Source organism: Anopheles funestus, chromosome 2RL, assembly GCF_943734845.2.
Source record: "Anopheles funestus chromosome 2RL, idAnoFuneDA-416_04, whole genome shotgun sequence".
Classification (NCBI taxonomy): domain Eukaryota; kingdom Metazoa; phylum Arthropoda; class Insecta; order Diptera; family Culicidae; genus Anopheles; species Anopheles funestus.
Window position 1 is genome coordinate 84,626,344 of NC_064598.1, and position 24,668 is coordinate 84,651,011.

The window sequence follows — 24,668 nt, forward strand, 5'->3', positions numbered from 1 at the left end:
CGTCTGACGTATGGAAAGCGTCACACGGGGTTCGGCAGGAAGGGCAGATGAACGGTGTGGGAGCTCATCGTTATAGGTCAGAATTTTTCCTTTGCTGCTAATCCGCACCGATGATGAAGCCACGGGGAGAAAGAGAAAGAGGAATAGAGGAGGTGTGTGGACCCTTCCTTTAGCAATCGAAAGGTGAATTGGGTAGAGATTAGCATAGACATGAGCTGGTGTTGCTCCTGCGGTTGATCGTGTGTAATAGAATCGATGCCATGCATCGTCTGGTTGTGGACGATTTTCTTCGATGGTGCCAAAGGGAAGGGCACCGCTTAGAACACGGTGCTATAAATCAACGCATCAATTCGTGCACGGAGCTGGGCTTTGGAATCAATCAGCAGCCCCAGTGCCATTGTACCGATGACTATTTCAATCGTTCGATGCGAATACCGTAAGATGCGCATTAACAGAATGATGTTAATGCCATCGAAAGACGTATTGATGATGATGCCAATCGTTTTGATGCATAATGGCACAAATGTAGACATCTGTATCAACTCAGTCAGTCGTTTTGATACAGATTTATTGAACAGCGGATGAATGTAAATTTATTTCACGTGTGTGATTTAAACAATTTTCTTACAGAACATAAGCTGGTAGGTGAGTAATTGATTTCGTGTTGAATGATATTTTTTATTTATAGTAGATTTGCAAAGGATTTTTGTATGTCATGAATCTCCATGTAACATACCATTCAAGTTGTTTATAATTTTCGATAATGTTGGTAATAATTTCTTATGAATTTTTGATTGCTTTATAATTATTATTAGATAGGTGCTAATACTGGTGTTTTGTTAATCGGATTAAGATTCATCTGAAAGAATCTTCTACCTGAATTAAGTATTCCAAATCTCTATTTCGAAGATTCAAATATTGTAGAACCTCTGAGACACCATGATGATGAAAGAATTAGATGAAATAAATTAGTTTTCGCAAGGTTCCTAGACTAGTGATAGGAACTAAGGAGAAGATTCACGAATCCACTCTGACTTCAACGTTCAAAAACTGGATCCAACTCCAGAAAAAATTCTTAGTTTACTCCGAATTGCTCCAGAGTTGATACCAGAATACTCCGGAGCAACCTCCGATTTTAACACCAGATTCAACTTCGGTTAATGGAAGGGCATAGTTACTTGAACTGTTTTTCCAACCCCCCTCCCCCAGGTCGTTACTGATGCAAGTGTTACTTCGGAGTGCACTCCGGAATGTCTCGGAGTCGGATTACTCCGACTCCAAGAAAATTGAGAATTTACCTATCACTACCCTAGACCAGGCTTTACACGATATGTGCCAGTCTTTTTACGATAGGACCGAAGAATTCAACTAATTTTCAAAAAGGTCGGAAATGACAGGCAGACTTCTTCAAGTTGTATAGCCGCGAATCTTTGAAGATTCATGAATCTTTGAGGATTTATGAATCTTTAAGGATTAATGAATCTTTTCTGATTTTACTTCTGATTTAAATGACTCTTCACTGAAGACCAAAATGATTTCTTCTTTTCTAAAGATTCACTAAACATAACACTTCTTAATACCATAAGCAACAAAAACATAACTTTAAGTTAAAGTACTTTTAATTTCGTTGGTTAACATTTTTCCTTCAATGTTTGCACATCAATCATGTACTCAATTATCAACATTTACACAAAGAGTAAGGTCCGTCATGCCAGATTGCATAACGTAATGATTGAGTAAACAACACTTTCAAAGCACCAGCGTTTGCAACCGCATTGCATTTTACACCATTTTCCGAGACTTGCGTGACTGAGTAACACCACGTTGCTACCTGGTACGAACGGTTGATGCACCGTGTTGCGCGACGGTTCTATCTCTATCATCCCGACAGGGTCAACCGTTCTATTCTCCTTTCCAATCGACCCCAAACCAGTTGAACATTGAATGAAAACGCTGTACAAAAGTCTGCCACATCATGGTCGGTGTTACGCCGGACCATCCTAGACATCATTTAACTCGCTAACCGCACAGCAAAAGTCAACTTCGGAAGTCGGACTTTTCAACGTGCGCGCGCGACGACCCCGTCTTGAGAGGGAAAAAAGACGCCGCCCATCGGGGTGAACGGTTCCAGCGGGTTTCAGATAAACATTTTAAGTAGAAACAAGTGGTGGCAGCAATTTTCACGCCTCCTCGCAAATCTCACACCTTTCACCGACGGTGCGCAAGGGCCCCGGTCAGCAAGTGGCCGTTGGTGGTGGTGTTTGGGCTGTTGATTGCCAACTGCCCCGATAGCATCTCGAAGTTGAAGTGTCATCCTGGTGGCACCGGGACGGAACTCGGATGTCGTCCGCAGGGTTTGCTGATGATGGTCCTTTTCGTTCCGTCGTTCGTACGTACGTTTGCTGCTCAATTTGTACCGTGATCGTCGTAAATCGTGCCGCCGGATGTTGGAGTGTTGGTTTTAGCGTGTGTTTTTTGTGTGTGTGTGTTTTGTTTTTTATTTGGACGTTTCTAGCAAATCTTCATCCGTGATGCTGGTCCGGGTGGTGTTTGGTCATCGTTTGAGCTTTCACCTCTGCATGGACTCGTTTCCAACCGTGTTGCCCACAATCTTCCAGCGAACGATAGTGCTAAGCATGAGTAGCATAAATATTTTTAATAAACTTAAAAGCATTCGAGAGTAAAAAGGCACCGATGGTTGTGTCCATTGTGGAATATTCCTTTGCCTTTAACTCGATCGAATGGAAAGTGACGTCTGTTCAGTCAGCCGGAAGCGTCAGCATGTCTCAACGGTTCGTGCTATCGTTTATTTCTCGTTGCTGAGTTTCTGTTTCCGGAAATGACGATTCACTTCAGTGACGTTGGATGGATTTCTCGGGTTTTGGTGCTTAGGGCAAAAGTTTTGGGAGGGGTCCCCCAGTTAGTACGGTTCGCTCGGTTAGCTCAAGCTAATGATGGTGTGTGCGCTTGACTCACCCATTTCCAGGAAGGGTTGCGTCTTCTTTGCTTTGGTCATCAAAAATCCGGATTCCGTACATTCCATCGTATGTGGGTGACTGGTGAGCTTTCCTGTCCTTCCATGTCGGCCTTTTCATGGCTGATTTCTTCACGTCACTTCACCTTGGCAGGACACCCGGACCAAATCTACGAACTGTCTGCCTTTCTAGCAACAAAAAAAAAACGCCTGTTCGTGCCTGTAGCGCACCTGGAAAAAATAGAAGAAAAGTTGGACAAAATGTCACGGTCAATGGGATTGGGACCGTTCGGGCTAGGCAACCCCTCTCCCGTATATGACCGGTGTGATCTCAGGTGTCCAATAAATTTCAGCTTCCCTTCCCAAAAAGGGTTTGATGTGTGTCCGTCACGTCTCGTGTGGATAATTTCGACCGTTGAGCGAAAACCTGACGGAGGTTCGGCATATATACCTGGCCACACACCGGGCGTGTGGTTCACGGACTGCAGCTTTTCCGTTCCATTTGATAGGAAGTTGTACGAGGTTATTTCGCCTGTTTTGTTCTACGTCCCGTGTATGTCCGTTCATATTTGGTCAGTATCCGTTCGACCCCGTTCTGTGCTGCGCATGAATAAATCATGGCCTAAACTAAAAGAACAATTTTTCATCAGCAAAACCTCCCGGCCGGTTTTGGGGGGGAAAACTCGTGGGCTTTAGCGAATTCCGAATGAATGATGCGCCTTCCGTTATGGTTTTGGATGATGTTCGCATTTTTTTTTCTCTCTCATTCGAACAAAATGGATCGGTAGCTCCAGGGATTCCGGAGTTTCGTATTCGTTTTTTGGGGTTTTGGTGTCCAGGTTTGAGGAAGGAGAAATTAAAACGCCACCAATCTAAAACTTGGTTTATGAGCAAGCATTCTGGTTTATTCCGCGCCAGATGGTTTGAAATTGAAGAAGGATTTTGATGCGGAAAATATGTCTAGCAAATTCGTTTACCTTCAATGTATGTATCTTGGACATTAAACTCCAGACAATCGAATCATTTTTAATTTTCCCTATTTATTCAACACTTGCTATCCTGAATCCTGAGATGATAGTTAAAAGCGAAATCATTTCGCGAGCTTTAAACATTTTTAATTTGTTAATTCAAATCCACCAAAGAATCTCTTAATACCTGATGCCCTGTCACGGCCCTGCGTAGCGTTTGAAAGATCCACTAGCGAATACCGTTGACAAAGTTTTCAAAGTCGACTTCATCTAAAGCTATTTAATTTATTTCTCAATAGGATTAGTCGATTTACCGAAAGCACCCACGGCCGGGTGTCAAAAGCGTGCTTTTTCGGGATTTGCTGTTGGCGCTCTTAATGAGAATAGCTGAGGTAACACAACCTCTCTCCTCTACAGGGGTTTTTTGTCCGAAACATGGTCCGCCCCGTGGTGGATGATCACACCCCGGCAAAGCTGTCAGCCATATGGCCTGAACGGTAGGCCCGTAAAACAGTGTCGTTTGCGGGCGGATTTATCGTGTAGCGTAATTAAAAGAAGATTGGATTTTAAATTAATCTTCCGCAAAACAATTTATTGTTCCCGGAACTGTGGCAAAGTTCTCCGGGGTATGTAATCTTTTCTGTCGGTTATTTCTTTATTCAATTATGCTTGCGTTAAGAGAACTATAGTTAACGTTTCATGGTAAAATCCTGATTTTAAAAGTTAGCAAAACCAATTAAATTACCTTTTATTTATATAGACGATGTCTCCAATTATAATATCGTATTATTCAGGATCTTTATTATAAACATTTATTGCATTTTTTTTCAATTTACTTACAGGGAGGTGAAATCGTACAGGAGACAATAACATCCAGTGTTGGGGATGAAACATGTACATTGGAATTCCAGAGAAGCGATGGAACACTAATAACGGAGCTGATTGACTTCAAGAGTGTAAGTACTGATTATTTTTTAGAATGATATAACTCTTTTTTAAATTTTAAAAATTAAATCCAATTCCTACCGCTTACTTGGTTTCATTATTTTTGCACCATATTATTTGATGATTAAATTTTATTTAAACACAGTTTTAAAATTTAGTATCAATTGATGAATTATTTGCAATATTATTACTTGAATTCTTTGTACAAAAAATCGCGCCGCTTAGTACAATCAGTCAGGAGTAAATTAGCACAGAACATAATGTTTTCAATCATTATCAACCGTCAAAGGACATTGGTTTTGAAGGAATTCTCTTCAGCGTATTAATCATTTCCAGCTTTCCGCATCAATTGTTACAGGGGTTAATGAATTCTTGATCCGAGTGGTCAATAAATAATGTTATTTGCTTCCAAGACTTTTCCCTTCTGCTTGTCTGAAGCGTTTGAAATTCTATTAGTTAACTCCGATAGCATCGTTTCGAAGAATTGACATTGTTGAAAGAAGCTTCATTTTAGCTATTAGCTTTCAGCGCTAATGTGAATGGAACGGGTAAAGCCAGATAGATTCTACTTATAAGGAACAAATCGATATGTTGAACAGAATCGCATTGTTGTCATTTGATGTACGGAGGTTGTTAAATAAATAGTTAAATAGTTTTGCTTAGTGCTGTAGAATACAGATATACTAAGAATAGGATGTGGATGATTCCAATAGCATACCAATAGCATGCCAGGTAAAGGTGAGTTCTGCGACGTTTCTATTTTTATATCGAATGTACCATGGGGCCGTGGTGTATTTTCCCCCTCCAAAACTCATCAGTCTCATGCAATATGTCGCGGAAAGTCAGCATGTGATAAGGGTCCGTACTGCAGTGCGGAGTGCATCATGCAAATATATTCGAATGCCGTTTCACAACAACTTGCCCGAGTGCGGCTGAAGGCAAAGCTAGAGAAATGAGTTCCTTCGGCTTGTGGTGATTGCGTTTTTCCACCCCGCGTCCTCCATTCGTCTTACTTTGGTTGGGTTTTGGTTTTTGTGTTGAAAAACGACATATCCAACAGATAGATCAATATCCGCAACCATGTCAAACATTGCGTCACGCTGTCGCACAAATCCCGTTCGTGCGGTTCCCCTCCCCGGTGAATCCGGTCTGCCAAAGCACTGACGGATTGTTGAGAAAAATCGGACGTTACGGTGTTGTTTAACGGTTTTTCATGATTTCAGCCAAACCCAGACCCTCCGTGTACGTCCTTTCTCGCGGTCGGTTGGTGAGTTAAATAACCTAAATCCGGCCAACCTTCTCGGTGTTTGAACAAACATCAACCCACCATGACACAACGATGATGATGATGTTGAGTTACCAGGCGACGGTAGGAAAGTCCGTCGTCCTAGTTTCCGGTTTTTTTTTGCCCGTTGGTGTTCTTGTCGTCTGCCGCTAGATTGACATTTTAATGGCAGAAGTCTGTTCGCGGGAAGGTTTGGATTTTTTTGCTTTGTTTTTGCCCCCCACCCCGCCAATGTTTAAAAAAATAGAAACATGAGTGGCTGGTTCTGTGTGCGTCCCTTACGTGATTTGCTGTGAATGTGTATCGGATTTTTCTGTCAAACTAATTGTGTCTAGTGTGGCTGCAGTTGAGACCGTAACTCGATTTGGTTTTTGGATGGATTGAAGTGAAACCAGATTGATATAAAGCCAATTTTCTAGAGTGGAAAATCCCCCGTGTGTGTGTATTGCAGAAAGGGATTAGTTTGGCATTTTTAATGAGGAAGCTGTACAATTTGCGATTTTGGTTCGCGTATCATATTTTGCAACATGCTACAGTGCCTTTTCATACGACGGAATATCACCGATTCGATGACACATTTTGATGTCCTCAATGTCCAAAGAAACAACAATTGCTATCGATAAAACAACAGCACAAAACGAAAAAGGGATAGAATAAAATGCATTCAACAACATCAAAGACATTTTATTCTGCTTAGGACATTCTGCATTTGGTTGCAAACCTAGAACAAACCGTAAAAAAAGTTTCTGACAAAAAACTTCAAAGCTACAAGCGAGTGCCGATTCGTCTGGGAAAAAAGGAGGAAGCAAAAAACTCCCACAACGCTCAGCTGGAACAAAATTCCGGAAGGATTTAACTCTAAAGGAAATAAGAATAGTATCGAACGTGGTACGGGTACAACGCAGTACAGATCCACAAAACATCGATGAAAATATGTCGTTTATAGCAGGAATTGAAAAAAGAGAGGTTAAGAATTTGTTTGTTATTTTCTTTTCTGTATTTCGATCCATCACCGGAAACGATCAATCTTGCTGTTTGATGTAGTTGTGTGTTCGCTTCCGAGATTTTTCTGTTTTGCGCATGCAGCTAAAGTTTGTGTTTGCAACTTTCCGTTCCGTCAGCCAATAAAAGAGTTAACCTTTTATTTTTTGTTGTATACCAGTGTGTATTCCAAGGTTTAGTTTTTAGCATCATTTGCTGTGACCTAGGTGCTAGGTGAAAATTGCAATGCTTTTTAGTTCCTCCGTTACAGTTTGTTTCTTCGTCGCTGCACGACCTGGGAAGGAAACAACAAAAAATCGCCAACCGACAGTTCGATCGGAAATGTTCTGTTCGATGGTACAAAATTGTGGAGGAAAATCTTTTGTAGAAATTTCTTGTTCTTTCTACTCATTTTTTGCTCCTTTTTATCGTTATTGAACAGCGGAAAGGAAAACACACTAGCTAGTGGACGTGCGATCCATCGCTAATGTTCCAACCCGGTAGATGAACTCCTGAACACGCCGGATATCGTTGAGATTGGATGCCGAAGGCTATCGGTTTGGCCGTTTGTCTCGTGCACATCGCTCACACGTACCCTTTGCACCGTGATATGACGCACAGCCCAGGAAACACACATCAGTGGCAACGATCGATCTACCAACGTGTGCCAAACGTACGTTGTGCCCTTTTGTGCTAAGCTTGCTCCACTATTTGTGGATAATCATTTGATATTATCGCAGGGTGTTCGGGATGCCGGGTATGCTACCTGTTGCACACCGGATAGTACCCGGGGTTTCGGTTGGTCTATTGATCCGGATCCCGAGCAGGAAAAGCCGTTGTGGGCGAGACTTTTCCGCGAAATGTCCACGGTAACTGAGCGCTAGCTGAGGGAGGTTTCAAGCTCGTCTGCTCGCGATGGCCGGAATCAAGTAGTTTCAAGGATTTTCCATTGGGAGTGAGTAGAATCAAAAGTGATTCAGTGCTAACGGTTTCGATTGTTGAGGTTTGGGACGGAGGTTTGCTGTCGGTAATGTGGCCGTCTCTGACCCGTCTGTTCGCTTGTTCGGGTGGAAGTTGTTTTCGTGCATCGCTTAATGAAGCCGTTCGAGGCATACGAGGTTGGCTTTGTTTTGGGAAACTACCGTCACCGGGCACATGGACGCTGATGGCGAGCTTTCGCTCCTAATGAAGAAAACTGAAATGATTGACTTCGTGCTCCTTCCGGTGGTGTCGGCTTTGCAGCGGTGGTTTTAATTTATGGTCCCTGCTGGACGGACGTTTCATTATTAATTGTTTCCCGCGAGTTGTAGTGCCGGTGTAGATATACAGCAGGTTGTAGTAGGACGTCGAGAACTGACATTATTTCTTATTGCCGACCATGGGTTATTCATGGAAAGGAAATTATTATTTTTGCTTCTAAATATGTACAATGATAGTTTGAATTAGAGCATTTTCCAGCAATCAGGATGTAAAATGCTTTAGAAATTGTAGAAAGTTAAGTGCTTTGAGGATAATTATTAATTCTCATATATGTTACACAAAAGATTTAAGGTTTTTTTCCCTCATCAGACCGGATCAAGAGTATGATTTATAGTTTCTAATAATTCTTTAACATTGAAGGTGCAAAAGTTGGAATGATTTCTAAAAGTACTTTACTTGCATTGTCTGTAAACTCTACGCTTCCTTGGAAATAAATCATGTGACATGAGGGAAGCATGCTGACTTGAGAGGAACTTTTTTTATGACTTTGTGAAACTTTTACCATTCTGTGTTTGACTTGCGAAAAGTTCGCCGGAAGGACACATGGCGTTTTTTTTTGTTTTATTTCTTTTTCGACTTAAAATGTTGAACGTTCCGACTAGCTTTTAGCTCCTGTGGGAGAGTAATTTCTTGTTTCATTCAGCTTTTGCTGCTGGCGGTAGGATACAATCTAGTGCTCAAGTGCCGTGGTTTGGAAGCGTAACGCTTCAACCGGTGCGTGTGTAGCCAACCATTTTTCACCCAGAGATCATTGGCCTGGTGATCGCAGGTTGCTTTCAGGAATGGTGTCGTCGTTGACGATAATGAAGATAAAAGAGCATGTCTTTGGCATGACGGTTTTATTCCATCATCCAGCTGGCCGGGTGGGCCCGACGGTGATGACGGTGTTGTTGTCTCGGTATTTTAAGAGACCTGAACCACCAACACACACACACCGCTTTTCCAATCTGCGAAGCTCATTCTTCTGGCGGGAGAAAAAGAAAAGGTGAAAAAAGTCACTTTTTCGCACATTTTTAAAGACACCAAAGTTCGCACCTCAAGGCGGACGGCCACCCGAGACGGGAAAGTTTTAATGAATTTTCGCACCGCACCGCGATCGAGATTGGAATGCTCGGCACGCCGGCCGGCAAGTGCGGGGTTGTTCCGAACGCTCGGCAGCGCAATATTTCTCCATTGCTTAGTGAGTTCGAAAAATTGTCCCAGTCTTCGTAGGGAATAGAATTGTTTTTGGGAGCTTTTTTGTTTGTCGTTGTCTTGTTTGCTTGATGTTAACAACATTCTTTCGTTGTGTTTCGATCGATGGGGACCCCGGGGTTCTTCGGTGTACGGAAGTAGAATTTGTCGTACCGCATTCTTGCTGTTTTTTTTCTGCTGAGCACTGAGTGGTAAAATAGAGTCAATGTCTCTCTAATATCTGCCCATCCGAAAGGGCAACCGGTACGTCAGGCTGTTGATAAAAATATCCTGTCCCTAGATTTGTGTGTCGTGTTAGGAATTTTTCGAATTTTTGCGCGTAAATTCACTTCGCTGCGTTCGTTTCGTGTTTTGCGTCAGCTGTTCGGAGTGTCTGTTGTCCATTGCGAAAGGAATTTGCAATTTGTTCCTTTAAATGTAGATGTCGTTTTGAGGTGGTGTCGAGTACAGTGAGTAGATATTTTGCGATTGCGAAAGAATTGGTTGGTTCAAGGATGAGTATGTTTAACGACCAAATTTGTTTTTTATGTACTCTTTATTGATTTACTGGAAAATTTTATTTAAAATTAGAAGTGCTTAATACATGGTAAAAATAAAACAAAACTGAGAAACAATAATTAAACTAAAAAAGTGTACTCAAACCCCAAGTTTTAATAACAACGCAAAAACATGGACCATATTTGTTATGGAAGCTTTCCCCATCAATACTGGCCAGCGTGATTAAGTGCTCCAGGAAAACATCGAACATTATTATGTTGTAAATCCCTAGAGGGTTTTAACGAGAAACATTATGTTAAGTATTCTGCAGTAAACAATCATTTGTTTAGTACCACCATTGCCCACTCGGGACCTTCGGGCAGTAATAGCACATAGCGGACCCTAAATCAACAAATATGGAATTAAATAGAGAGCTTGCAATTCGAGTAAAACACCCCCCCAAAAAGCGTTCATTTCAGCAAATGACTTTCGTTTCCATACGCCTTCTGCACGAACTGCATCGTCCTTTCTATGTGGTGTATCTCTCTTCAGTCGTTCAGTAATAATGCGTCATAAGACGACCAACATGTTTCGGATAATAAACCCCTAAATCCGTCCGTAAGAAGTTCGACCAACACAATGACGTTAGACAGCTGCTATTTAACGTAGGAAAGCTTTCTATAAACGGTGGGATAGTATAATAAGATGGCAAAGCAGAAAATGGGCATGAAGAGAGGGAGAAAGAAAGGGAAAGAGAAATAGTAAAAAAAGAGAAGCAAATCTATCCTAACAGCTTTGAATACTGAAATAACATAATCGTAGGAAGAATTTTTGTTTGTGGTAGGGAAAAAACCATCCTTGGCCGGTCGTTTTGTAGGAAAATCAGCAATTCTACGTGAACCGTTGACGTGTAGTGTGGTATGAACAAAAAAAACTGAGTCGAATCAGGATGAAAGGAAAAAGATGAAAATAATTCGAGGTGAGAGTGGTGTAAGTATGATTCCAGTGAGGCCAAAACGAAACTGAGTGGGACCTTTCGGATGAAAAGCATTTTTCCGCTTTCATTCGGGAATGGAACCTAAGCTAGGGTTTTTGAAACATACGGGATATCAAATAAAGCTAGGTGTATGCGGATGAAGTAGGATGATAATTTTTCGCTTCGTTTGCTCCTTCGTTGGTATGTTAGAAATATCCCCAGCCAAAAAGAAAAAAAAAATGGACACCACGAGCAAAAGATACTGTTGGATTAGTGTTCTGTTTTCCGACTTACATGTACCGGCTATTAGAAATCTATTCGAAAATAGTCGAAAAATGATACCTTCTGTTTTTATTCCACCTTCAGCATGGAAATTTGTTTGGAGCGAAAAGTTACAACGCCGTGGAACGAGGTGTAAGATGTTGATGGTTAAAATGGTGCTCCATTAGCAGAATGGTCGTTTGCAGGTGATGGTGTACCACCCTACCGCACCTCCCATTTCGTGGATTGGGTTTTTAGCTTTTGGATGGTGCGGTTTTTGAAGGTGCTTGATGGAATGGCGATATGTATTGCCCCTTGGATGGCGCAAATAAAGGTGCAAATTCCCAAACCCATCACATAAAACCACACACCAAAAAAAAAAAACATTTCGAGAGATTATAAGGGTGAAAAAGTTGTAGGGGAAAAAAATTACTTCAATTTTTAGAATCGAAAATTTTTATACAAGCTTAAGGTGGAAAATGAGGAAAGGGGGGAATTTTCGATGAGAAATGAAAACCCCGTGACTGAAGCGGTGAACATCAGTACCAGGAAGGGAAGCCACTCAGATGGTGCTGGATTAATGAAGTTTTGCCCTTTTTTGTTTCGTTCGCGTGTAGCAACATTTTTACACTAATGCTGAGGGCTAAATTCCACCATTGAGAGGGATTGCCTTTTTTAATACTTGAGAGCTATTTTTGATTTAACGATACCGTTCGTGCTACCTGTAAAATGGATTGAAGTATGGCTTGTGGTTTATGCTTTTGAAACGACTTTGAAAGGCATACAACAAAATTACATACAAATGTTCAACCAATGTTATTGGCTTAAACGAGACGGATTTTTGAACCTTCAATTTATAATAAAATGATGAATATTTGGAGTTTTGTAAAGTGATGTTTGCTAATAAAACAATCAGCTCTCCTCAAGAAGCGGCAAAGCTCTCCTCAAGTAATGATAAATTGTTTGAAGAATACCTGATGAATAACTCAAGTCAATCAGTTCACTTGATTAAAGTTGATCGGAATTCTAGCTTCAATTTTCTCTATAGAAATTCATGCATCAGTTGGTCACACGTGAGCAACTAGTGCTCCATGTACAGTATCAAAGTATCGTTAACTTGCGCAAAATCTGCACAATCTGTTCGGAAAGTTTCCGTTTTCTTCTTTCCCAGAACTTTTAATTTCCCACCCGATATCCGTACTGCTAACTCACCAAGATGATCCTTTTACACCCTCTTTTTCAAATTTCCCAACACTGTGTAGTTGGAAGAAAACTGATCGTCAACTTTGCAACCGGTGTGCAAAAGTAATTTGGTATTTCTGCAGCAAAAATTTTCCAAATGATGTACTTCGGTGCGCAAGTAACAGTGGAGTGCAAAAATAAAGTTCTGTTTCCGTTCTGCAAACCGGTGGCTTTGGGTTTGGCTGGGTCAAAAAGAACGAAACAGGCAGACATCGGGTTAGTTTTTCCTAACTTCTACAGTCAGTAGAGACTGGTGTACCGGGGTGGAAAATTAATTATTCACAGCACTATTAAACTATTATCAAGCGGAGTGAAAATTATTTTCGCTTCAGGACACTTTACCCACCCCAGTGGTTGCGGCTTCTTGCGAGTATGATTTTTTTTTTGGTTTGCTGTTGTTGCCAACATTTTTTACGTCTCTGTTGTGGAGTTTTTTTTGTGTGTCTCGGTCGTTTATGTGGCCTTTTTTGTGGTTGTGGTAGATGCGAAAATCTTTAGTTTCTGTTTCGCCAAAGGGCAGTACCACAGAAAAGGGATTTCTTGTAAAAGGCAAAACCTTTTTTTGTACCACTCTGAGAAACCCGTTGCAACAGTTGAGTGTTTATTGGCGTGTCATTTAAGAGATTGAAAAATATTTTTAGTATTTTCGATAACGATTTTGATGCTAGACTAAAAAAAACGGATATTGTAAATTGCATCTTCGAACCATTTGAACCAGAAATTCCGTTCGTTTCGTAACCATTTCCCGGCTGGTAATCCTTTGATTGCCTTCTGAATGATCGGTACTGAGTAATCTAATTTGCCCAATGTCGGAAAGGTATTCGGTACGCATTGCATCAGAAGCAAAATTATCGGGTACGTTTCTTCCAATTTAGCCCCAAAACCTGGAGTTCAAGAAATTCAATTAAGCTCAACGAAATATCTTGACGCCTGTGCAGTGAATTGCTTTTATTGCGCCAAAGGGTAACGGGGTACGGTTGGCTGTGTAAAATCCATCGAGCCCTTTGCCCGGAAAAGGTATGGTGAGGTTCACGAAAAGAATGTAAATATTGTGTTAGGATTTCCTCTTTCAACTTGCATCGATTTGCTGTGCTAGGAATATATTTACCCAAAAGGTTTTGATTACTTTTGGATGAGACCATCGATAGCTGTCGGTGGTTTTCCGTGACTATGTGCATATTTTGGGTTTTTCGGGTTATTGTACCAGTGCTTTGGCGTACACTGGTGATGGGAAAATTTAACTAAGCACCTGCTAATAGGGTTATCATCTAAATCTGCATCGTTTGATTTTTGGGGCTAATAGAAATATTTTCAATAGCAATAAGATAAGAGGCGTTTAATTGAAACAAAAAAAAATCCGAAAGAATATCTGTTACAATAAACATAAAAATATTGTGTTCATTTTCTTTTAGAATTATTCTTCTTTATATAAAACTTTCAGAAAGTTTTTTTTCTTCATTTTTTTGTAATTTTATTTGGGGCAACAAAAAGCCATTCGAAAAGCAGTATGTCGCTCTTGTTCAAATTAAACGAAAATGTCTGTTTCAATGAAAATCAGCTTGATGAAATTAAGACACACCAGTCCGTTGTCTAATGGAGACAGCTGTCAGCATAGTGTTAAAGATGTTACACCCGGAGCCAGTACGGTTGCCGCTCGATGTATGCAGCGTCGCTTCGAAACTTGCGTTGAAATTTCCTTCGCAAACTCTGGCGCCCGTGTTTCCTCCCTCATGTTGCAAAACGCTTTTCCGATACATTCGAGGGGCAACCGTACGACATGAGGGCTCTACAGGATTGGGTCTCTCGGAACCATATCAGTGCAGACCGGTGCAAACGGATTCTGTTTCACAAAGTGAAAGCTTTATGACTTGCGGCTATGATTTGTCCGTTTGTGCTGAAACGAATGTGCCTTCAGTGCCGGGGGTTTGGTCAGATTTTTAACCATCCACTGTTCCGCACTGCGAATCACGATGCATTTGATGCTTCAGTCCGTATTTTTTTTCACAATACGCTAGTCGCAGTAAAAGACCCAACTTCGTGCAGATTTCGTATCCAACGGCTAGAAGAAGAACCCATTCATCGGCCAGATCGGATGGTCCATCTTCTTGACGTTAACAAATGGACGTCACGGAGCTATATGGTGTGTACATCGATGAAATGAAGGTAGCTGATGGAAGAGAGTAGCAGCAGCAACCAAAAAAAAAGTTTTTCCCTCCGGTGAAAGATGCCATTCTTCAACAAGGTGACGCTTTGCAAAGCCAAAACCTGGAGCACCTGGACTGGGTAACGCAATCTCGTGTATCGAATACGAGACGTGCCTGGTTTTTTTGTGTGATGTATGATGACAGCATCGAAATCCGATTAAATTACGCTTCTGCCGTGTTCCGGGTTCGCGTTCCGATGTTGTTTGTCCGGTAACGTGACCGTGGAATGGGAAGAACGGTGCTTTGGACGAACCGTGCGATGTGACGCACTTTTGTGTGCTGATGGACCGTTTCCAGCTCGGTAACAGCTTTGGACGGAAAAGCGACAATCGCTTCGATACCGATCGAAGGTACGGCCCCCTGAAACGCTTTCCGGCAAAGGAAGGAAAGTTTCCACCTGGCCGGAGTTTTGCACAGCACAGCTGCCAAAGTTGTGTGAAATTCCCATACGCATTCAGTTCGGGGACCATTGAAGCATTGGAATTCATTTCACCGATGGAGGCACGTCAATGGATGGTTTCGCTTTGATCAATTCGTGGCGATTTTGGGATGTTTTGTGTCCCCCGAGTCCTGAACCAGTATGGAATGCTCTTGCTTTGAAGAAAAAAAAAATGTAAAAATTAAATCCACGCTGAAAGAATAATATTACTAAAGTAATGCAATAAATTATTCATAATGATTTTATTTAATGTTGCTTGCAATTAGTGATATTGGAATACATTTATTGAGGTTATGGTTTTGCAAATTCTTCGTTATGATTTTTGTTGTTATTTTCAAAATGGTTTACAAAACTCTGCAAGTAAATTTAAATTGTCTAGCATTTATGTTAGCATACCTTACGCCACATTAAAATTATGTTTTATGTTTTTTTCTCTCTCGAAGTGTAGGTAAGAGCTTCTTGATTCGCCTATTCCTACCGTTGACACTATTGAAACAGGTTTCGACATCTCACCAACGATATTTTCTATTCTCATCCATCTACAGGAAGTGCAGGTACTGAAAGCACTAGTACTCGGTGAGGAAGAACGGGGACAGAGTCAGTATCAGGTGATGTGCTTCGTGACCAAATTCCAGAAAGGAGATTTCATCACTGCCGATGCGATGGTAAAACTACGACAGGTAAGGAATATCAATTTTCTTTCTACTGTAACTCGATAAAAAAACACACACATCCTTTCGTCCTTGACGAAACTGGTTGTCGAATGGGTCTTCGGTTAGATGCGAGTTCAGAGTGTCTTCACCGTATCACGTCATCGAGAATACGCTTCATCGGCGTTGGGGATGGGAACAGATTCCAAGCGTAACGGCAAGCATTTCTACTCTAAAGCAACCGAAAGCAGAGCATCATTTGGTGCTGGAATCGGTACGCGACATGTTTTTTGGTAGAGTGTTAGCTTCACCCCTAACTGAGCACTTGCGTTCGGTACTCTCGATACTTCTTCTTGAGCGTAATCCATGTCGTTACTGAGGAGGGGGAGTAATTTCCTGTGACAATCACTTCCGTTACAGCCGTCGTTTCTTCTTCCGTTTTTTTATTGCGTTGAAACCTGAAGAATTGTATGTGATGTAGGTGAAGACATGTGTCAAGTTGAATTGAGACCTTGAGATGCAGACGAAGACGTGAGTTGTCGCGATATAAAAGTTTATTCGGGCCAATTATTTTCACCAAGCAGTGAAGCAAACTGTCCCAAGGGGTATTGACATATTGGTAAAGTGATTGAGTTGGCATAAGCAAGATAAGTATATATTGACGTAGTTTGGTATTCAGATGTTGTTTTGCAATTCTTGCCGTAGAAGAGAGGACTTGCAAAATAAAATTCCGTTCGATGGAGATGGTTTTTCGGATAATTTAGTGTATGCCATGAGGTAACACTTAATTTATTTATTAATGTTTAAATTTATTGTTTATTATAGTAACATATTTGTCGCTTTTTCGAGTGATTGCATGAATATCTGAACTAATATTAATATACGCGATGATGATCTTGGTATTAAACGCCTTGGTGAATAAATTGAAATATTTCCACCTCGAGAAAAATGCGACTATTCTCGATGAATTTTCCATAGCGCTGAGCTGCTTTTCTGCTTTTCTTTCCCGGCAAACTCTATTAAAACTGATACACCGCCATGTGCGAGAAGGAACGCTATTGAAAGAAAGTTTGCGACAACAGCTTTAGGATCTTCGACAAAAGTTCCAGCAAAGCAACGAAAGCCATCGGGTTTCAAGGCAAACGTGTGACTTATTAGAAAAGTTTCTGACATAAAGTGAACTTGCGGATGTATTCTTTTCGTTCCGTTTTTTTGAGTTATGCATTTTTTAAATGCCTTTCGCTTGACTATTCTGTAGGGATGGTACAGCAGCGAACGTTACAGCTATCGGAAGTCATCATTCAATATTAATTTTGTTTTCTGCAATTTATGCTGGAATGGGGGAAAACAAGATGATGGGAAAAATGTAATCGCGCAGATAGACTGCTGCTTAACGTAATTTGATTAAAATTCTTTACTTTTATGGCGTGTTTTTTTGGGAAAAAAATGTTGAAGAAGCACATCATCTTTATCTATGGTATTCAGGAGGGTAAATTCATACACCATCAGGCAATACTACTTACTACAAAGTAATGTGAATTATTAATTAAAGCATCACGAAACGAAAAATGATTAAATATATTGTTCCCCTTAAAGCTCAATTTAACTGCGATCAGTAGACTCGATAGCGCCTGTCATTACGTGTGCAAATATTGAATTCGTTGTATTTTTTCTTCCAATCCGAGCTTCCAATCCGACACGAATAAAAGCACTTGTTTAACCGTGGTATAATGAATTCCTTCATTGATTCGATTTTAATGCAGTGCAACGGACCTGAACGACTGTTTCTTATGCTTCTGCTCTTGTGGCTCTTAGCGAATCGACTACATTTAAATACAAAATCACCATAATCACAAACAGTTGAAGAACTTCATCGTCGTACCCCTCCACCAAATGGTACGGTTGAATATAATTTATGCTTTTTCACTTCTTCTGCTCCATCACGTGTCGTCATCAGATGACGTTTTGTGCGCAGTGACTGCATAGAACACGCTGAAACACCGTTCCGGCCATCGTCGGTCACATTGTATTGCAATTCGCGACCGGTATGTACTCACTGTTCCATTTGCTTTGCATCTTTTGCAGAAAAATCCCAGCACGATCCGAACACCGGAAGAGGACCGAGGGAAGGAGAACTACACGATGACCGGCTGGGTGCTGTTGGACCGTGCCATGCCAATTTCGCGTCACGTGGCACCGTTCTGTGTGGAAGCACAAGAGGCAACGTACGTGCGTGACGTTGACCTGAAGGCGTGGGCCGAACTGCCAGGTAAGCATCACGTGCAAACGTTCAGGATGGAGTTGTTGTTATTTGTTGTTAATACGAGTGACACATTTTTTCGGAGGAATGAAGAAATAATTAAAATTTGGTAGCAACAACGATGTGTAATAAAAACATTCCGGCGTGATGAGAAATATTTTTAATGTTACAAAACAATATGATTGACAAAAGCCATCCAAAGTCGTGGAATATTTGACGGCTTTTTAAAAAATTCCTTTCAATACATCAGCTTGCGTAATTATAAGGTCAGAAAAAAGTCGTTCCCAACCTTGTAATGCCATATAAAAGTTATTTGTAAAACTATTTATTTAATTTACGATCTCACTTTAGCTCCAACTTTTTTTTATTGTTACTTTTACTGTTAATAATCGATACAATGCCGTGGTAAAGCAAAGTTTTGCTCTCAAAAATGTTGGATCAACTATTGTGAAAAAAAATCCACTCACACAAGCTTCCGATTTCCATCTCGTTGACAATCAGCCCCGAGCGAAGCATTGTGACCAGCATGATGACGGTGATGATGATGACGATGACGGCAAAAATCACAAACTGGAAATATTTAAATTGGAATTTTATTTAGTTTCACCGACCGAACGAAACTCGACTCCGCTTCCCGGACACTAGCCGTGGTTGTGGACCAACGTTGGCGTTCGGGGGCGTCGCGTTGAAAGGCGAAGCGATCTGAGCCACCGAAGCAGAACGTGCCGCACGTCGCTTGTCCCAAAAACTGAGAACGCTATTATCCTTCTACGTGGATAACCCCTTTTTACAACGATTTACAACGTACCTCTTGGTTTTGTGCGTTCTTTCCAACGTTGAACTGCTTTTGCTGCTGCGTCCCCCATCCGTGATGGTCGCAACCGTTTGGGTTTCCATTTCTGAAAAGAGCTTTTCCACTCGAGAGGTCAGTTCAAACAGTTGGGAAGGTTTTTTTCCTGCCTGTGCGAGTGGTTTTTTGTCCGCTTTACGGTTGTTCATCCTGTTCCTCGTTATCCCTGGTCGGTGGTGGTAGTTGATTTAAGGAGCTTCGTTTTTTTTTGTATGTGTGTCGAGGTTGTTGTTGTACGGCTGGACGGTTCTTTCCCGCATTTCCGTTGGGTCGGATTTGGGGTTTGTCTAGCGTTTATTTTGTCATTACCAGACCTATCCGGGACCTAATGGGGGTGGGCAGTGTTGGTCAGATCCACCATTGTCCCTACCAATTTTTACGCTCCGGTAGAAATCCTTCTTAGCAGAGGGTAATTACTGAAGTGTGGCATATTTGCAGCGCGTGCTTGGTAAATTATCCACTGACCGTTAAAGAGTATGCTTATTTTGTAAATTTATCCCATTCAAATGTGAAGCGTTTTCCGGTGCTGAAGCATTCTATGTAAGCTGTATGAATAATGCATGGGAGTGATAATACTTACCAGAACAAAGGCGAAGAAAAGTTTTTAGCGCGTTAGCTTACTTCAGTAAGCTCTATTCTTTGTTGTGAAATAGGATCAGGATGAACGAAATAAGTGTATTTGTTAAAGTAGACGAAATAATTTCATTTTATAAGAAATAAAAGCTTATGTAAAACAAAATTTATTGGAAAATTCGAAAGATCGAAATAGCCCATGAATGATGTATATTTATGTGCCTAAGCCTTATAAGGAGTTTTGATAAATACGTGATAAATTTTTCTTTATTATCAATCATATTTTTGTCAACACAATCAAACGCATATTTTTTTTTCTTTAGTTTTCTGTCGAAAATAAGAAGCGTAGGAAATATGTTTAAAGGTACACAATATGGAAGATTGTGAATAATTGATGTAGGTTCAGGAACAGTATTTAATGCATATATTCTGTTACGAAAACAAGGTACCAACACATCACTCCTAAAGAAAATTCATTCTTTTTTAGAGAGAATACTTTTCTGCTGCATTTTAAAGATAATAGATAAAAAAAATCTTTTCCTTTAAAATTAGAACAAAACCCACAGTCTGTTTTTGAAATCCCACGGATATATATGTATATAGCTTCACAAAAAATAAATATAATAACAGTCGTCTCATCGTCGGCAATAAATGCCTACCGGCGTTGATTGCTCCGTTCGTGTTGGTTGGCGTTTCTACCGATACTCAATATACTAGGAGGATACACTTCGAATTTCCGTTTATCATATTTTATGAGCATTTTCAGTGTCCTTTCTTCCGGAGGCGGTTTTCGTTTGTGGTTGGATGGATTGTGGGTGAAACTCATTGGTGTATTTGGTAGAAATGGCCGTGTCCCGTGGACCCGTGTTTAAATTGGGCTTTTTTCAAATAAACTTTTATAGTTTATTTTATAGCAGCTTAGTTCTTCTTTCATTTTTTTTATAAATATTATATAGCTTTAATTTATACGATAACGTAGAGTTTAAATGTATGTATGGGAAAATATTCTCAAAAATTAGTCTTCCCCGAAAAAACCCATAGTTCAGGCTGTTTCCCAAAAACTCCCGGCACACACGTTCTATCCGTTGGTTTTAAGGCCGGCTTTTTCCCCGAGAGTGCCCCCGGTTTGGAACATCAAAGCACCACATCAGCTCTGTTGGGCTGTTAGATCTTTCCGACTCGATTCGAATTTTCCCAGCTACCAAACGAACGCATCCTACCCCAGCATCATTAATGCTGTGTTTCCCATCCATCCCATAGATCGAACGATCGATCGAGCTAATAAACTGCGTAACGATTCCAATTTATCTGACATACGCACACACAGTCACACATCCATACACGAGCTGCATTATCCACAAGCTAATACACTCTTGTACACGCACACGTACGTAATGTTCACTTGAAACCACTTTTAAAAGGGTAATAATTTATTTATTTTATGCCCACAGTTTATGAAATTTATTGATTCGTTGTATCGTCCGTTTTATTGCTATCCGTAACGGAGACCAGGCGGCACTCCATAGCTACGGAACGTTCCTGCCGAGCAATTCCGACTCCGGAACTCTGGCTACGTTAGATCGACTAGAACATTGGTGCTTCAATTTCCTTTGGTACACGTTCACATTTGTGTTGGCACACGGATGGAACTGAATGTTCGTTTTATTTCTTCCGTGCATTCATGCCGTGTTATTTCGTGGAAGGTTGTTTCGTTTAAAGCACAAGGATACGATTTTTTTCCTCTACGTTCTTCTATGTTTTGATCTTGTGTGAAATAAAAAAACTTTTATTTCAAAGCTTCTTCTGTGGCGGCGTTATAATGAAGTTTCGTCCGTGCCAACGTATCTTTGTTATGTTTTGAAATTTTATGTAGTACGTTTATTGGCTTGCGCGGATAAAAATACTTCATGTGTGTGTGCATTTGCTGTAGAATCAGTACCAAAAAGGATATTTTTTTTTATTTTTGATTCTATACACACACACCAAACCGCTTCAGGGTAGGGATGATTGAAAGGAGAAAAAAAGGAAACTAATATCAAATTAGTATGTTCGAACAGCAGCAAACGTCAATTTTCATCATCCTGAAGGACATATCTCCATCGGATCTCTTTCTATCGGGCCATTTTTGTTCAAAGGTGTCGCCCGAACCAGATGCACTATATACCCTTCGTATTGAAACGTATTTCGCTGGGAGGGCAGAAGCACCAAACGAAGCTGTATGATCTATTTTTATTTTCAAAACAGTACCAAGAATACAGGCCACCATTTACAGAGCCAATGGGACACTGCAAACACAATTTACGAGCACAATGAAAATATGATTCTGCTATGAAAGAAATGTTTCGGAACGAAAAGAAACTGGAATCGTTTCCGGTGCTTCGGGACATCAGCAAAATCTAAGCGAGGTGGAGAAAAGTTGCTTCCAACACTTGATTGACAATTGTTGCTCGAAGGGTATCAAAAAAAAAAAAAGGCAATGTGTGGGATTTGATTTCGGTTCACGTGTGTTTGCTTCTGCTGTGCTGTAGCAATATACCACGTAGAACAATTTTTTATCAGTTGCATTATATTTTTGTTCAGCCCATTTACCGATGGTGTGCTGTTCTGGCGTGCGCAAATTTGTCCGCAATAAATCATAATGGCAGCTCATCAAGCATGATTGATTACAGTTTTTTTTTGTTCAACTGAAGGAGGTTATAGGAACGTGAGTGAATATTGATCCAAATTATTTGTTTTTAGTTTAGTGGAATAAACATATTCTTTAATATTACAGTTTTGTAATATTTTCATGTACTCCTTATCAGTGTGAGTATAAAATAATCAAACGAAAAATATCGAGAATTGTTTGTATGGTATATGGTATGGTAACCTTGGTCATTCTACTTGATGAATGTTGATCATCAGTCATGTAGGTTGCCAATACCCAAAAACCCCGGGCTATTTCTTGGGTGACGATTGACGTACGTTGTGATACGGTTGGACGGCATTGTTAAAAATTCATTCCCACACAAGGTGACCTGTTGGCGCACAAGAATGCACCCAAAAAAAAAAGCACAAAGCGAACTCCGGTCAAGTCCTGTCCATTCCAAAAACCCGATACTCCAATGAACCCTTGAGCGGCGCTGGAGAAGGTTTTTCCTTTCCCATCGCACTGAACCCTTGGGTCGTTAAACTTGACAGTAATGGTTCGTCGCCGGTAAATGGTTGTTGCTATCGATTTCTAATCCCAGCTCCATAATTGATTAGCCCGAAAATGGAGGGTCAAGCTGTTCCGCCGTCAAGTCCCACCAACCGTCCATTGTGGATTGGCATCATCGCCAATGGGTCGAGCCGCCGGAAAAAGGTACTATACGCGTTGTATTTCCACACAAAGGTCCGGAGTTTGTCTGTAAGTGTAAGGGTGTGGGATCGGGAAACATGAGGCTAACCACACGTAATGGAGATTTATAGGAAAGGCGCTACAAACGGGGAAGAAACTCGCTAAAGCTATTCAAGATGGCCACCGTATATTCTCGGGCGCTCGCGTACACACACGCCAGTCATTGCTTTCGGTGGTTCCACGCGCTTGAGACTGTGCTATAAATTATGCAGTGCTGAGAAAATGACAGCTGTACGTCGTCCGGCATTGGCAGGATCGCATGTGCGAGCCTAATCCTGCGCTCGACCGAGCACCGCGACGACGGATCGATTGAGTGATTTCCGTCCCGGCTGGCACCGTTCAACATAATGAGATGTAAGCCACAGTTTCAACAGGAGTATCAGGTTTTCCTCCCGTGTGCCGTGGTGTCGAAGAGCCGCGTCCGGTTCTAGCAGCACAGTTTAATGAAGCTATTTTCGGGCCGGTCTCAGTGCGGGCCGTCGGCTTCTACACGCAGCAGCTCCTACGTGTGTCATGCGATCCGCGTGTTAAGTGCAAAAGTTGTTCTCACGTATTGCACCACACCCACACAGGTTGTTTCTTCGTGTGACAGCTTGTACAAGTGAGCACCGTGTGCTTATGCAGAATTCACAGCGCAAACATGTCAACCCGAGTTGTGGATTGTAAGTATGTGTGGTGGTTGGTATATGCTAGCGTAAATTAATTTTCCTTACTGCCTGGACAGCATGTCGATCAAATGAATTATTTACAGCAGGATGTAATATTCATTGTTAGTTTTAATGTATTAAAACTTGATTGAGTGCCTTAAAAGTTTTGCTGCCCGCTTGTTGCTAACTGAACATTTTGCCAAATTTCAAAATCTAATGATTATCCGTGCTCATCGCGATTCGGCTCCTGCCGAATAAGCGAATATCACGGATAATAGGCACAACTAGTGTTGGGTCAAGAGCGAAGGAGGTACCTTAATCGCTCCGCTCATCTTTTGGTGCGCGCTTCCGCACAGCCCATGCGAAAAAGAGGTAGCTCCGTACGGAGCGCTACACACAGGAGCGATTGTGCGATGCGCTCCCATTTGAAAATTTCACAAGGCTATTGCCTTACCATTTTTTTGAGCAATGTAGCAAAATTTATCAATGTGATATATTTGAATGCAAATTTGTTGCACTAAGTTTCTTTTCACTCAAATAATGCTTTAAATTAAAAAAAGAATAAAAAATCAGAAAAAAATTAAAAAAAAAATTCAATTCGAAAATTTCATAAGGGGTACCCCTTGCCATTTTTTTGAGAAATTTTGCAAAAAAAAATAAATTGATTTATTTTAATGCCAATTGGTTGCAATAAGTTTCTTTTCACTCAAATAATGCTTTAAATTGAAAAAGATTGAAAATTGTAATAAAATAACAAAATAATCTATAAAATTGCCTATTTCCTAGGCTCATTTTTGCACCAAGTTTTGCCTATAACTCGGTCGGTATCCAACGGATCGCCAATCTTTAACTTGTGGTCGATAGATGGCATCAATGGCTACATTTTCTTCTTGGACGGCCATGCCCTCAGATGTGTGTCCCAGAAGTTATTCGAGGTACCAAGTTCCATACCCTGTTTGAGAAAATACAAAATTTTATTCATTTCTGCACCAAGTTTTGCCTATAACTCGGTCGGTAACCAACGGATCGCCAATCTTTAACCTGTGGTCGATATATGGCACCAATGGCTACATTTTCTTCTTGGACGGCCATGGCCTCAGATG

The 24,668-nt window shown here is 40.9% G+C and overlaps 1 protein-coding gene across 1 annotated transcript in view; it reads left to right on the plus strand.

The window, feature by feature from the left end:
• Positions 1-24,668, plus strand: part of LOC125764536 (out at first protein) — a 59,324-nt gene that overhangs the window by 25,280 nt on the left and 9,376 nt on the right. Inside the window, exons 2-4 of the mRNA XM_049428891.1 lie at positions 4,785-4,898; positions 15,752-15,886; positions 17,942-18,125. Coding sequence (XP_049284848.1) covers positions 4,785-4,898; positions 15,752-15,886; positions 17,942-18,125 — 433 coding nt within the window. The remainder of the gene's footprint in view (positions 1-4,784; positions 4,899-15,751; positions 15,887-17,941; positions 18,126-24,668) is intronic.